This window comes from Podarcis melisellensis (genome assembly GCF_964234715.1).
Source record: "Podarcis melisellensis genome assembly, chromosome: 3".
Classification (NCBI taxonomy): domain Eukaryota; kingdom Metazoa; phylum Chordata; class Lepidosauria; order Squamata; family Lacertidae; genus Podarcis; species Podarcis melisellensis.
This window is the reverse complement of record NC_138530.1, coordinates 96,225,074-96,241,012: the sequence shown is the minus strand read 5'-3', so window position 1 is coordinate 96,241,012 and position 15,939 is coordinate 96,225,074. Positions and strand designations below refer to the sequence as shown.

Sequence of the window (15,939 nt, the reverse complement as noted above, 5' to 3'; positions counted from 1 at the left end):
TGCACAAATGTTCACTTTCACCTGGCTTTTGTATGACTCCTTATCCCCTGGAACCTTGAACAGACAGTACAAAAAACCCCGAGGAAAGGAGATTATCAGGGATCAGCCTACATATTATGTCTAACATCTACGGCAACTGCTGAATCCCTGTCTAATATTGTAATGGGGTGTGATTGGATTTAAAGCTTAATTCTCAAACTGCGGGTCTGCCTCAAAGCAAGAGACTTAGGAAAACCTGGATATGAATTCAGACTTTAACTTCTACACTTTACATTGACTGACCTCTTTAAGATGCCAGTCTCTCATTAAATACCAAAATACAGCTCCTGTTTTAAAATGTACTCGTGTTGATGAATAGCTTTCATGGTTTTGTTTGTTTCTGTTTTGCATACTGAGGGCCTCTTTGCAGCAGCAGCAGCAGCAGCAAAGCTCCCTGCACTACAGAGCAAATGCCATCCACCAAAGGCTAGATGGGATGTGCACATACCAGCATTGTTACAGAGACCCCTGCAGGAACTAAGTCCACGTGGCCCTGTAGGAAGAAGCTGCTGAACAAGGGAAGCAACAGTTACAGGTAGGTAGCTGTGTTGGTCTGCCATAGCCGAAACAAAATAAAAAAATTCCTTCCAGTAGCACCTTAAGGTAAAGGGACCCCTGACCATTAGGTCCAGTTGTGACTGGCTCTGGGGTTGCGGCACTCATCTTGCTTTATTGGCCAAGGGAGCCAGCGTACAGCTTCCGGGTCATGTGGCCAGCATGACTAAGCCGCTTCTGGCAAACCAGAGCAGCACATGGAAAGCCATTTACCTTCCCGCTGGAGCAGTACCTATTTATCTACTTGCACTTTGACGCACTTTCGAACTGCTAGGTTGGCATGAGCAGGGACCGAGCAACAGGAGCTCACCCCATTATTGGGATTCGAACCACCGACCTTCTGATCGGCAAGTCCTAGGCTCTGTGGTTTAACCCACAGTGCCACCCACATCCCTAAGTAGCACCTTAGAGACCAACTAAGTTTGTCATTGGTATGAGCTTTCGTGTGCATGCAACAGTACCACTCTATTCTGCCTTGGTCAGACCACACCTGGAATACTGTGTCCAATTCTGGGCACCACAATTTAAGAAAGATGTTAGCAAGCAGGAACATGTGCAGAGGAAGGCAACCAAGATGATCAAGGGTCTGGAAACCAAGCCTTACATGGGAGGAAGCCATGGTTGCTAAATCCACTTAGAAGCCATTTGGGTTGTAAAAGTCTTTATTTATGGCTATTTTTAAAATGTATAGAAAGTGGCACAAGAATGCTCTACATGAATGGGACAGATGGGCCCCTTTTGTTTTTTGTTTTTTTAGTCTTTAGGCAATGTGTTATTGATTTACATACAAGGCTTCTCCTCCCCACAAACTTTCCACTGAAGAAAAGCTGCAAGAGTAAAGTTTGTGCTTTGTGAATCAATGCCTTTCAATTAAAGCAAAAAGGGCAGAAGAAAAGTGGTGTTGTTAAAAAGAAAAACAAAGGGCTCCAAACTAAATTGAGTCATTAGCAGAGCAAAAGAAATTACTTAACCTACATAAGGGAAATCTCAATTCTTAAGAAACTCCATGGCTTTGGGTTTTTGTTTTTTTTAAAGCAATTATATGTTGAGAAGTTTCAGGTTCTTTCAGTCTGCCACGCTTCTAATGCAAACCAAGCAGGGGAAATGCAGCTATAAGTCAGATAATTTGCAAAATGCGATTTCTCATCCAGCCATAGAAGGTCTGCAAGAAAAACAACACCACAGCCACACAAAATAACAGAGAGAGTGGGGAGGAAAAGTAAAATCTAAGTAGTAAAGACAGCTTTTCACCAATGCTTAACAGCTTCTAAATGTCGGAGATGGAGACAAAAGCTAGCAGAGCTCCAGTTGGGGTTGTAAGATATGACCACCTCCCCTTAGCTACTGGAGGGAGGGGTGGCATGATTTGGCTAAGATGGCAATGATCAGGTGGTGGTGGCCTTTTCTTTTCTTTTTTTACAAGCTCTCATTCCTTTCCTCCCATATATTCAAACATCTTCTAACCTTGAATTTCCTAATGCTAACCCTGGCATTTAACTTATAATTATACATACGAAAGACAGCTGAGAGTATTCTGTCACACCCTGCAGGTTATGGCTGGAGTCACCAGGGATAGGGGAGTCGTTGTAGCTGCTGCCCAGTGGTGTTCGTGAATCCACATGTTGACTTTCTCCCAAAGAAATGAGTGGCTTGACACTCATTGCTACAGGGGAAAGCAGAGCTCTATACTTGAGAGCAGCACTGCAGTGAGAACAAAACTAGCCTTCCACAGTTTATAGAAGCCCAGTTTCTACATACCACTAATCCAAACCATGGCTAAGCACAAACGTGGGGGTCTCACAGCAGAAATCACTGCCATTTCGCTCCTCCCCTGGTCATCCTGCTACCACTCTACCTGGAGCCAAGCCATTGTTTAGATTGGCATTGTGTCCAACCCTGGGCTCATGGTTTGTCTCCCTCAGACAAACTGCAACTGGTAAGCCAAAAGCAAACCTTGACTACAGCTTGTGATGTGTCTGGATTTAGACATGATGCCAAGCCAAACCATGGTAGTGCAGCAGGAAGAGGACTGGGGGAGGAGTGAAGGGGCTGAAATTTCTGCTGTGAGTGCTCATGTGTTCACATTTAAGACTGGAAAAATGAGAAACTAAGAGAAACATACATGGACAGGTGCATCCATCCCAGATTGAATTTGGTCATCTCTTCATCTCACACTTTTTGATGCATTTCCCCATCATTTTCTTAACTGCAAAAAGCCAGTTTCTTTCTAAGTGGATTTGTTGTGCCAGGGTGACATGAATGCTTTAATTCCTTTTAATCGCACAGCCTAAATTTATTGGTATGTGTTATGTACTGAAGTTCTCACCCTGGGCCATACTGTAGTTAGTTTTCACTCAGGTCCGCATATGCAAATAAGGGATTGAAAGTGACGTTCAGTGATTGGATAGTTACAGAAAATAGTTACAGTTGTGTTGTAGTGGAGCTCTATATAAGCAGGCTGGCTGAACCCTTCAGTTCAGTTCTGTTCTGGCCTGTGAATAAACAAGAGCTGTTTGAAGAATCGCTGTGTCGTCGATATGTTCACCCACAACTTAACAGTATGCACCTGAATGATCCCTCCCACATAATACTGACAGTTTGAAGGCATTCAGAGACATGGCAGGGTCTGCGTCTACTGAAATTTGTTAAATGATAAATTAAGTGTTTCATGTCTTCTCTCCGAAAGGTCCTAATATTTGAAAATGAGCGGCTAGGGTCAGGTTCTCCCAGACAGCCTTTCCGTTTTGAAGCAGGCCTAAACCTGTGCTCAGCCTAGGTTTGGCTTTCAGTAGAAACTAAATGTGGGGGTGGGGGAAAGGCTTTCTGTTTCTCAAAAATAATTAAAAACAGGTACAGATGGCTGTCAAGTCAAAACTCCCCTCTTGGATGCTGTTTGAACTGATAAACACTTCAGCCTCAAACACTGAAGAGGTTGAGGTGCTTTGTAAACAAAAATGTTGACACAGGGGAAATTCTCCTTTAGCTTAATGAGAATGCTTTGATGCAGCTTTGAGGAGAGGTTTTCTTTCTTTTGGGGGCAACTATAGATGGGAGGTTGCCTTTTTAAGAGCCCAACAAAAGTATATCTGACATGTTTCAGCCCTCACTGAAAATGCACAGACAGGCAAGAAGAGCTAAAGCCTTATAAGTATTTAACAGTGCTTACAACCTATTTGAGAATGCATCGTTAAAGCCTTTTATTTAATGAGTTAGCCGAAATGAAACTGCTTTCACTATTTTGTTCATCTAGAGGAGAAGCACATTCATCTTTTTAATGTTTACTTCTGATAAAGCTAGCCTGTTGAACTATAATATCCAGGGATGGGTCCAAGAAGCAGAAACAGCTGACAAGCATGGCTTTCTGAAACATTTACCTGATGTATTCTTGCCTTATGCCATCTCCTTTTTCAGGGGAAGGAAATAGGTTTACTTGCCCCAGGCCTCTCACTTCAGCTCTGACAAAGTATTAGGTTGCAATGCCTGAACTACTTTTCCTTCCAGAACCAATGTAAGGGGTCAGCATTTTAAGGCCCAGTCTGGCAGAAGATCCATCACTGAGCCAGCATGCTGGGCTAGACTCCCGTTTTTCAATGCAAGAGGGAGCTAGCAGCAAAGCAGCACAAAGGACTAGCCCTCTGATATCTTTTCTAGGCACCCTTCTCAACAGGAAATTAGATATTGGTCGGCAACATCTCAGGCATCTTGGGGGGTGATTGTCCATTTCCCAGTGGGAAGGGTATCTGCAAAAAATGGAGCAGCTATGCACCTAAAAGCTAAAAAGAATCATTGCTCTGTGGCTTTGCTATGTATAATTGTTTAATTGCACACTGAAATAGAGAATGCCTGTATGTTGCTAAGGGTTTATCACTGGAAAATTCCACTGGCGTGTACCAAACTAGAAAGAGCTTTCTGAGCTTTTAGCTGGCTTAATGATTAACTGTTGGTGTTCTGTGCTAGCTCTCATTTGAGTTAGATCATGTGATAAAGGTAGGGTTTGTTTGTTGCAAAATCTCAAAAAAATAGAGATTTTGAGCTATTTTTTAAAGGAAATTCAGCAAAAATAAATAAATCAACACTTCCAAAATGGGTTGCCATACACCTGGTTTCCCCAGACATTTTAACCTATTTCCAATGGACATAGCCTGGATATGTCCAGGAAATTCCAGACATATGGCAGCCCTAGATTAAGGAATTATGGTAACTTGCAAATCTTCATTTGTTCTTTGTTCCAAGGCACACTGGGAGAAGGATGTGATAATGGCGCTTCTTCAGGAGCTGTGTAGTCTTAGGGCTGGATGCAGGCTAAGGGAGAGAAAAAGCTTTGTTTTTTGCTCTGATTATAGTTAGGTTATATATTTAAGAAGAAGACCCTATGCTTGGATAAACATATGCTTTATGGAATTATTCTGGCTGTATCATTGCTTGTTTTTGTACCTATTTTGTAGAAGTTCTTTTTAGTACAGCTTTAAATTATAATTCTGGGTCTGGGCAATTATTGTTCCAAAAATAATATCTTGTGTAATAATTGTTGTGTTCTGAGGCCAAAGGAAGCACTGGACCCTGATTAAAATAAGACACGAGGCTTTGACCAGCAAGGCTCTCGGAGGAAGAAGAAGAGAAGAAGAGTTTGCATTTGATATCCCGCCTTTCACTCCCTTTAAGGAGTCTCAAAGCGGCTAACATTCTCCTTTCCCTTCCTCCCCCACAACAAACACTCTGTGAGGTGAGTGGGGCTGAGAGACTTCAAAGAAGTGTGACTGGCCCAAGGTCACCCAGCAGCTGCATGTGGAGGAGCAGAGATGCAAACCCAGTTCCCCAGATTACGAGACTACCGCTCTTAACCACTACACCACACTGGAAGTGTGTCCACCACACCCCTCACCAGGCCATTTTATTAGCAAAATAATCCTTTACACACTGCTCATAAGAACCAATCAGATTTCCTTTGAGCATTCAAACAAACCTCAAGAGGGGACAAAGTTAAACTATAAACACTAGTTAGGCATGCATACTTTGGAGCAAATGAATGAAAACAACAAAGGAGCGAATACCACAACCCCGGAGGTCATAAACAATCAGTACACATGATAAGAAGGATGGCCAGGAGGACAGTGACCATTATCACCTTAATGTGAAACCTGTTTCCTGGCCCTACGATTAACTTCCTAAGATTAATATATAAGAAAGCTACATCGACCAAACTGCCCATTATCTTTGAGAACCCAGGACGCCTGCCTGCCTAAGTGACTTGTGAAGAGAGAGAAATGGGCAGTAGAGGAAAAAGGCATGAATGTAGAATCTTATGAGGTTTAATCAGAAATTATCGTCAATATATGAAACCCAGCCAACACAATGCATTCATCGTGGGCACGATGGCTTGATGTATATTTTATAATTCCTCATGGTAATCCCATCTGATCCCTACAATAATAATATCTGCCATGGGCTTCTGGGAAGGGCCTGTCAATTTCAGTTATTTCAATAGTTCATTTTTCCCCAATTTGAAATTCAGTTCTCCACATTTCTGCAGCAATTTGTGATACAGGCATACATACCCATCAGCAGTTTTGATTAATGTACACATTTATTCAAGCAATCCGCCCTAATACAATGCATTGCATTATTTTTAAGCCTATGCATAATCTCCCCCACTCTGCCCCAAGCTAACCTAGGTTGATTTGGGAACCATTTCCCTACCTCAGCTCCCGAACTCTGCCTCCCAAAATACATCCCTACCAGGCATCAAGATCTGTTGCCAAGCGACCACTGCTATGGCAGCCAACCAGCACTACCTCTGCCACTGAAGGTTCCTGCTTTCTCCTCCCCAGTGTCATCAACTGGCAGGACAATGAGGAGGAAAAAGATGATGATGACAGATGATGGTGAGGAGATGGAGGTCAGTGCACAGGAGCCAGAGCAGCAGGACCCATTCACCAGAGCCAGAGGAGCCCCTGTCTCCACAAACACAGCTGGCTCTGAGACATAAGGAGCAGCAGGAGATACGCTGTAGGAAGCTGAGGCAGGTAAGGGCCCTCAGCCCAGGTGGAGCTCGTTAGCTCGGGAAGGAGGTGTGTGATTCGTCACCTGGAGTAGGCTCAGGACAGGTGAGGGTCACTTGCCTCGTCAAGCCCAGATGCTGCAATCAGCATGCAACGTGTAAAGGGGGAGCAGAAGTGAGGTGCTGGGTCTGCTCAACTTCCTATATTGGTTTAACCATGGCCTGGCTGTTCCGGGGAGCTCTTGCTTGTGTGGGACTGACCTCCAGGTGCCCTGACCCCTGGATTGACTGTAAAGGTGGGAATCTGACCTGACTGGACTTTGGACCCATTGACCTGCTGGATTACACACTAGTATCTGCCATGGGATTGTGTACACCAGCTAGACTTGCCACCAGGTTCACAACACACTTTGCTTTTTGCTCTGGTTCTAGTTTTGTTATATATTTACTGGTAAGTAGAAGAATCTATGCCTGGATAAAGCATATGCTTTGTGGAATTATTCAGGATGTAACATTGGCTATTTTTGTACCTGTTTTGAAGAAGGTCTTCTTGTTAAAGCTTTGAAGCAGAATTATGGGTCTGGACAATTTTTATATTCCAAAAGGAGTAAGCTTTTGTGCATCCAATCGCTTTATGCTGCATAGTATCATTTGCCATGGGCTTCTAGATAGGGATAGAAGGACCTGGCAATTCCATTTCTTTCAATGTTTCCAATTTGAAATTCACTTCTCCACGTTCCTGCAGCAAGTTGTTATTCACACACTCATATACTCATCCTCTCCCACCCTCCCCCAACGGAATCCAGGCTGACTTGGTAACCACTTCCCTACCCCAGATCCAGTCCTTCATCAACTTGTACGGCAGGGCTAAACTCTAATTAAACATCCAGTCAGGATGTTAAATGCTGCATCTCCTCCCTCTCTAGTGCCCAACCAGGTGCAGAAGGGTTTAATCGTCCTGTGGGATGGAGGGAATTCCTTCACTGCTGCCATGCAGAGGCCCCCTTCACACAGCTCACACTGGCACAGCTACTGTGGGTGGTGTTAAGTTGTGGGTGAACATATCAGATGACACAGCGATTCTTCAAACAGCTCTTGTTTATTCACAGGCCAGAACAGTACTGAACTGAAGGGTTCAGCCAGCCTGTTGCCACTACAATGCAACAGTAACAACTTTCTGTAACTATCCAATCACTGAACGTCACTTTCAATTCCTTATTTGCATATGTGGACCTGAGTGAAAACTATCTACAGTATCCCCCTGCTGGCCCATGGTGAGAACTTCAGTACATAATAGATGGCACATGGGGCACCCAACCAACGGTGATGCAAATGCCACTCTCAGTACCTGTGGCCCTGAGCCAACCACCTTGCCTGCTCCTCTGCAAATACATCTCAGGTTAAAATGTAGTCCAAAAATCTGAAACTCCAGAATTCCAAACTAAAAGGAAGTGGGCCATGCAATATTACTGGAGTAGAATAAACCCATTATTGGAACGCAAACCATGAAGATGAAATGCTGCATTATATGTGCAAAAATATAAATAAAATGGGCCAATGGCAGTGCATCAAATCACTTTCAATAAGAACGTAAGAATAGCCCTTCTGCATCAGGCCGAGAGTGATGTAGTCCAGCATCCAGTTCTCACAGTGGCCAAACCAGATGCCCATGAGAAGCCTACAAAGCAGGACTCGAGCAGAAGTATACAGCTAGTTCATACTGAAGACTGGCAGGCTTATTCGTGCATAGAGCAAGTTTATACTGAAGGCTGGAGCCTTGGAAAGCATATCACTGTAGTGTTTCAGGAGAATGAGTGCCAGTGATAAACAACACAGCTGCAGAACTTCAGCAGGAAAAAAGGTCAGATTCTAAAACTTTTGTTTCTTGGAGCCCATATTTTTAGCTTGAAATACGTAAAAACACTTGCCTTTGTTGTGTGTTTTTTGTGGGCACTATTTCATGCAGGGATTTTCGAATCATACACACACAAGCAGTGTGACAATTAAATATGCATGCAGGATTTTTCATCAGCGTATTGCAAAGGTGAAACCAAACTTTTATGATGGGTTGAGTAGTTTCTCCACTCCTGAACTGGTTACCATAGACTTGATTTATAATGGCATAGGAGTGCTCCACTGAAAAGCACTGAGGTGGTCTTGAAATTTCGTCTTTGGTACTAGATCACTGATAGCAGAGACATATGTAGAAGTTGATGTTGATATTGAGGTTAATATGTGGAGGTTGATGTTGCAGTTATCAACTGATGAAAGGGTGTATATGAACCAGGGTTCTGTTCCAAAAGCATGTACCTTTAGGTTTAATTATGTAGTGTAAATTATGTTCATCTATAAAATATGCATTTCCCCCCTCCAGCTGCAACCAACAACCAACTTCCTACAAACAACATGCATTGGCTTTAATGTGATTCTTCTGAATTACAGTGATTTCAATCTAGAAAGTTTTCAAGGTTTTTTTTAAAAGCAAATAAAACATAACAATGTAATTATGTGTACTGTTTTGAAGTTTAATTGGAGTATGGGAGGCATTTTATTTGAAATATTTTAAGCAAACCTCTGCTATCTCGTTTCACTCTGTGCCCATTTTCCTTTGTTAATTAAACCCTATGCAAAATAAGTTGTTTATTAATTTAACAAATAATGTCACTTGATTGTAAGAAAACCTTTGATCAGTTTGTTTCAACTTTTGTATCTCATTTTATTTATTTTTACATAGATTAGATGGTGAAGGTTAAACTTCTGATTATTTGAATCTTTAAAGAGACTGAAATAGGATCAAATTTTGCACAGCTAGAAAACTACTTATGCATATGCTGCTTTTATAAACTGTAGTCCTAGTTTCATTCACTGTACTGCTTTCATTATTTTTCAGATGAGAGTATTCATTTTCTTCATAATTTTAATAACAATGGTCAGTGTGGCTGTTTTCCTTGCTTTTGTCCAATGGGGCAGGAATGACTTATTCAGTAAGTAAAACCAAAAACATTCTTTACAATACAGGGGGAAGAGGGGCAGACATAATGCCCTAAGTATCATTTGATGTATTTGGAGGGGGGGGACTCTAATATCGTTTTTTTTAAAAAACCTCTTGGTTTACTTTATTGAGATTTTTTTAATAGGATTTTATTCCCTTGTTTGGGGTAAAGAAAAATCATTCACCTTTTCTGTCCCGATAAAGTTCTGAATGTGTAGTTTTGAATTATATTGTATTTCATGGCATGCTATTTTTTGGGAATTCACATTTCATTTATTACTTTCATCTTTAGAAAGCCTTAACATCAGGGTCCCATTCCTAATTGTGTATTGATGTTGGTCCACTAGCTGCAACAGTTAGGAGTCTTACAAAACGTTCCAAACCCTAGATCAGGCACCCCCAACCTGCGGCCCTCCAGATGTTTTGACCTACAACTCCCATGATCCCTAGCTAACAGGACCAGTGGTCAGGGATGATGGGAACTGTAGTCCAAAACATCTGGAGGGTCGAAGGTTGGGGGTGCCTGCCCTAGATCCTCATTGCTGGCTCTGCTGTTAGGGAGTTTCCATTGCTGCAAAAGTCCCTGCTATATCCAGCAAACAACAACAACAACAAAAAACTTACACACCACCCCAATCTGTAAGGTACTAATCAGCCAAAGGCCCAGTTGAAGAAGGTTTTTGCCTGGTGCCTAAAAATATATAATGAAGGTGCCAGGTGAACTTCCCAGGAGAGAGCATTCCACAAATCGGGTCCTCCCTTAAAGAGGGCATGTGTTGCAGTGGCAACCTAACCCTGTGTTGTGGGTGGGTATGATTTGGATAGCCACAACACCCAATTGGTAGGTTCCTTGATGCTGGGTTTAATCAGGCCAATGGTATGCAAGCTAAATGGATCAAGGGACCTATTTATGCCCATGCACATGACCCAGAGCTTCCTCTTTTGGCTTGTGCATTTGGAACACCCGCCCACCTCTTCCTACTTTTAGGGCTTGTGAGCTTGACCTTGCTATGCTGTCGTGTGTCGTCTGTCGTTGGGACAGGGGCACGGCAGGAATTTTCCCCACTTGGCTGATTGGTCGTTGCCATTTGGGTTTTGCCTGCCATGTAGCAAATCGTCACAACTTGTAAGGTACTGGTTCAGGTGATAGGGATGGGAGAACGCTCTCGCCATCCCTATGTGAAGGGTATTCCGTTAAAGAAATTCAGAGACTCGATGGTTTGGTCAACCCCTGAGAGGGGATTGTGCCTGTTCCTGAGTCCAGGGGGGTATTTGGGTGGCAGAGATAGCCTGTTCCCGGCTTTCCACTTATCCAGGTGTTCACCCTAGGCTAACCTATGCTGACCTATATCCCATTCATGGCATGTTGCATGCTTTTGTGTATTGCTATTACAAATTATGTCAAATTATGCTTTGGTCCTATGGTGACTCTCTTTTAAACATGCATAGGAAAAGCAAAAGAGCATGGAATTAGGAGAACTCTGCAGGAAACCGCTTCTATCCAAGGTGAAGAAACAACCAGAAGAAGAGAAAGGTGAGGTAGCAACCCCATACCTGGCCTTGCTCAGTGATCTCTTGCAGGTGCCTGCTTACAGAATTTCCTGTCTACATTCACCTTACAATTGCATCAAGGCAGGACAGAATAATTAAAAAAAGCCTTCTGCACATCATAATTTACATATGGGACTCTAGATTACAATAATAGGCTTAAAGTGGAGACAAAGATTTATACTGATTAAAGCACTGATTCCAGATCCTGCAGGCACAGAAACCAGAAGGGTGGTGGAAAACGAGCAACATATGGATGATTAGAATCTATGTTCGTGGCAAGAAATTCTGTTAAGTATTCTAATTCTTCCAACTTTGTAATTGCAACTTGCAGCAAAACAAGGCCCATGTAACTTACAACAAACTATTAAACTGTGTTGTGGTTGGGGTTCCAGAGGAGAGCTGGAGAAAACCCAGGTAGAAAGCCTTAAAGCTCATTGGATGATCTTGGGCCAGTCCCTGTTTCTTAGCCTAACCTACTCCATAGGATTGTTGTGAGGATAAGAGAGTTGAGAACCACACATGCCAACTGATACGCCTGGAAGAAAAGCAGGGTTTAAAGGCAATATATAAATAAATGGGATCAATGTACTATTTGTACACTCAGAGGTGGTATAGAAAAATTGGGGGTGGGCTTTTGCTGCCCAGCTCCCCAAGGGACTCTGGGTCCCCTCAGTCCATGATCAGCAAGATCCAGTGAAAAGCAAGGCAGATCTTTATTTTTCTGTTGCAGGGAGGTAAGACAGACGCAGAACAAAATTGTACAAGCCCCTTTAAAAACTGTATGTGGTGCCCAACCCCTTGGTCAAAGACCACCCTAAAAGCATCATACATACATCAGAACTTCTTGGGCAATCGCTCATAGCTGAGTGAGATTGTCTTCCATGAACACGGTCTTAACAGTGAGTCCTTAAGTGACTGTACAGGCCAATTCTGGATCCACACATCCTTCCACAGTGGGGACATAGGTTTCCAGGTGGGAGTTGTTCTTGGTGAGGGTTTGCCAAATGTGTCTTCCACTTGGCACGCTTCTCCCTTTTGTCCTGAGTTTGATTGTCTTCAAAGTCCATGACACCAGTAAAGGCTGTTCTCCAATTGGAGCTCTCACCGGCCAGTGTCTCCCAATTGTCAGTGTTTATACTACATTTTTTAAGATTGGCCTTGAGAGAGTCTTTAAACCTCTTTTGCTGACCACCAGCTTTCCATTTTTAAGTTCAGAATAGAGTAGTTGCTTTGGAAGACAAAGGCATCCGCACAACATGACCAGTCCAACTAAGTCAATGTTGAAGAATCATTTCTCCGACACTGGTGATCTTTGCTTCTTCCAGTACACTGGCATTAGTTCACCTGTCTTCCCAAGTGATGTGTAACATTTTTCGGGGACACCGTTGATGGAATCTTTCCAGGAGTTGAAGATGGTATTTATAAGTGGTCCATGTTTCACAAGCATACAGTAAGGTTGGTAGTACAATAGCCTTGTAAACAAGCATTTTGGCTTCCCTGCAAATGTCCCAGTCCTCAAACACTCTGCACTTCAGTCGGGAGAAAGCTGCACTTGCAGATCTCAGGCGATGCTGGATCAATGTCTGCTCTTGTGGAAATATAACTGCCCAGGTAGGAGAAGTGATTGACACTTTCCAACGTTACACCATTGAGCTGGATTTATGGCATTGCAGAAGGGTTGTTTTGTGCTTTTTGGTGCAACACTTTGGTTTTTGAAGGTTGAGTGATAGGCCAAGCTTTTCATAAGCAGAAAGGCTCTATTCCAATGGCATGAGTATCATGACGACCGGTGGATTCTTATCTGGTGCAGCCTTCATCTGCCTTCACAGCTGACGTAACACACCGCTTGTTATCTTCCACCTGTTCTGCCGTTGAGGACTTTTTGGACCATTCTTTGTCTAGCTTCCTCCCCTTTGACCTTACTGCCTTGGGTGACCCTGCTGGGAGTACGAGACTCCCAATGACTTCACTCACAAGGGTCATAAAAGGTAAAGGTAAAGGACCCCTGACAGTTAAGTCCAGCCGCAAAAGACTCTGGGGTTGCAGTGTTCATCTCACTTTACTGGCCAAGGGAGCCGACATTTGTCTGCAGACAGTTTTTCCGGGTCATGTGGCCAGCATGACTAAGCCACTTCTGGCAAAACCAGAGCAGCGCATGGAAGCGCCGTTTACCTTCCCACTGGAGCGGTACCTATTTATCTACTTGCACTTTGGCGTGCTTTCGAACTGCTAGGTTGGCAGCAGCAGTGACCAAGCAACGGGAGCTCACCCCATCGCAGGGATTCAAATCACCGACCTTCCGATCAGCAAGCCCTAGGCTCAGTGGTTTAGACCACAGTGCCACCCGCGTTCCTCACAAGGGTTATAGGAACGTGCAAACCCACTCACCACAACAAGGTGATGATCCATTGAGTGAGATAGATCACATAAGTAGGTGGTCTACAACAAAAATTTGAGAGTGGCTCTCTCCTGTCTGTCAAGGTACCTAATAATGTTTTGCTGATTGCATTACCTGGGCAGCCTGGCCATTCTTTTGAGATGGTAAATACTATAGTTCTTGCAGGCATACCTTATTCATACACAAAATATGCCCTTAAGACAGGATTTGTAAGTGAAAAGACCTACTGGGAAAGGTTTCTCCAAGATATTTCCTTGTGCAGAGGAAATACTTGAGTAATAAGAAGGGCCAAGATTGCTTTTGGGATTGTTGTGTGCTCTAAAATAATGTGTAATTTTCTCAAGGAATTTTTCCTAAAATTTGAAGGGTGAAGGGTTGGTTTTCTGTGGACTGTGTGTCTGCTATGTGTATGCACCTTAAATTTTTTCTAACAGATGTATGTACAGGTGTAAACTTAATATCGCAGCTGTGTGGGAGCAGCAAAAAACATTGCACTAAATTGCGTGAATGAAAATAGTAATTTGCACTGTTTTAAGTAATCTACAAATCATTAATTTTGTAACCTGAGAGTGTGTTCAAATTCTCAGCAATGTTTGGGGAGAGCATGCTGAACAATGTTAATTCGTGCCCTGAAGGGGTGTTCTTTACCAAAGTTTAATAATCCTTGATTTTGAAGCATCAGTGGTGCATTGAGACCAAGAACTTTCAAACTATGAAAGGGCGGGGGGCGGCAGAGTGGGAAACAATGAAGGAAGGGGAAAGTGCACATTTCAGATTTGATCTTCAGAAAGTAACAGGGTGCACAGCACTGTGAAAACCCAAATGTTTAGCTCGCAAATAACTGAAGCAAGAGGCAGTACAATACAAATGAGTTTCAGCTCTGCCCTTGAGGATGAAAAAGCACTCCTGGGTTGAAGAGGCAGTTTCTCATCCAGTTTCAGATTGGGAAGCTCTTAATCATTCCATAGAAAGGATTTCAGGGTTATGTTTGCTGATTTAATGAACTAAGTTTTGGAAGAACTTGCGCTGAGTGAACAAGTTTCATTTGTGACCTCAGCTTGAACTTGAATCCTAAGAGGGAAATAGATTTCTTTTGTAGTTTTTCTTCCTTTCAGACTGTATTATTTTTACCGGGTCTCTCTCTCCCCCACCCCACCCCCCCGCTGCCATGTACCAGGTGTTGAACACACACGTATTTGTTTACAATTAACATTAACACTGCCAATCATTACTGGCACAAAAATCCCTCTAGAAAGACTGTTTCTATGTACTGTCCAGTGTCTCGCATATCTAACTGCTCTCAGATCTAATAAAACGAACCAAATTATGGATTTAATAATAATAATAGATTTGTTTTGTCGTCCATCTCACTGGGTTGCCCCAGCTACTCTTGGTGGCTTCCAGCAAATTAAAACATTGTCCACCGTTTGTGAGTTCTAGGTTTATGTATGTTAAACAGAGTATAATAAATGCATACAATAAATATACCATGAACAGCTTTTGCAGTCTATGATAGGAAGCACAGACTGAAGTAGAAATAGAACCCTTGAATCTAAAAGGCCAGGAATGTGCTTGAACACAGAGAGAAAAAATGTATTTAAAATACCCACAAAGAGAAGCTGATAAACAATGATGGAGCAGTAAGCGCACCCATGAAAATACTAAGAGATGACAGCGTAATTAAGGGTTTTTTATCACCATTATTTCTTTCTTCTGTAGGCTTCTCGAAAGACATGATACAATGGCTCCTTCACAGTTTTTGGCATTTTCCAAATATTCATATCAAGAGACTCAAGCTATCTCTCAAGCGGCCGAAAGCATGGAAGCTTCGATGCAGGTTTTGAAAGGAAAACTTCACCAGAAGCATAAACGTTCCTTGCTTCCAAGTGGTAAGCACAAGCAGATGCTCACAAGGATCCCTTGTGGCTGCTTAAGGGTTGTGCTTCTTAGATTAAAGCAGTATTGACTTCATTCTAGTCTTATTTTGCTGCAGGTAGGACTTAAATTCATATCTGGGCTGTGCACACAATTGAACACAATTGAAAAGAGGCCGCTTTTTGTGCTTCAGGGAAGAAATTCAGATACTCCAAATAACAAAAAACACTTGTATCAGTGTCTGAGATCCTGATGCGAAGTTCATCTCAGGAATGCTTTAAAATGTTTATTTTTGTTTGGCTTGAGTATACAGTTTACTAATGTTTCTGGACATGTAAAAAAACAACAATAAGCACTTAAGAAAAATATTTGCATTTTATTGCAAATATGCAACTGGCATTCAAACTGTGTGTGTGTAGTGTGATTCTTGCATCAGTATTTTGAATGGTGTTGCACCAGTAATTGCAGTATTATAATTTGCGTTGTTGCCCAAAGCCTTTCGAGAGACAACGTTTAAAAACATTAATATTC

The 15,939-nt window shown here is 42.6% G+C and overlaps 1 protein-coding gene across 5 annotated transcripts in view; it reads left to right on the top strand.

Moving 5' to 3' along the window:
* TPO (thyroid peroxidase) overlaps window positions 1-15,939 on the top strand; it is a 97,513-nt gene that overhangs the window by 15,337 nt on the left and 66,237 nt on the right. For 4 of the 5 annotated variants that reach the window (XM_081906103.1, XM_081906100.1, XM_081906099.1 and 1 more), the window contains exons 1-4: window positions 6,413-6,617; window positions 9,483-9,576; window positions 11,034-11,118; window positions 15,253-15,422. In XM_081906103.1, coding sequence (XP_081762229.1) covers window positions 6,471-6,617; window positions 9,483-9,576; window positions 11,034-11,118; window positions 15,253-15,422 — 496 coding nt within the window. In that variant the 5' untranslated portion in view covers window positions 6,413-6,470. Of the gene's footprint in view, window positions 1-6,412; window positions 6,618-9,482; window positions 9,577-11,033; window positions 11,119-15,252; window positions 15,423-15,939 lie in introns of those variants that run through there. The other variant, XM_081906102.1, reaches the window with a different exon arrangement.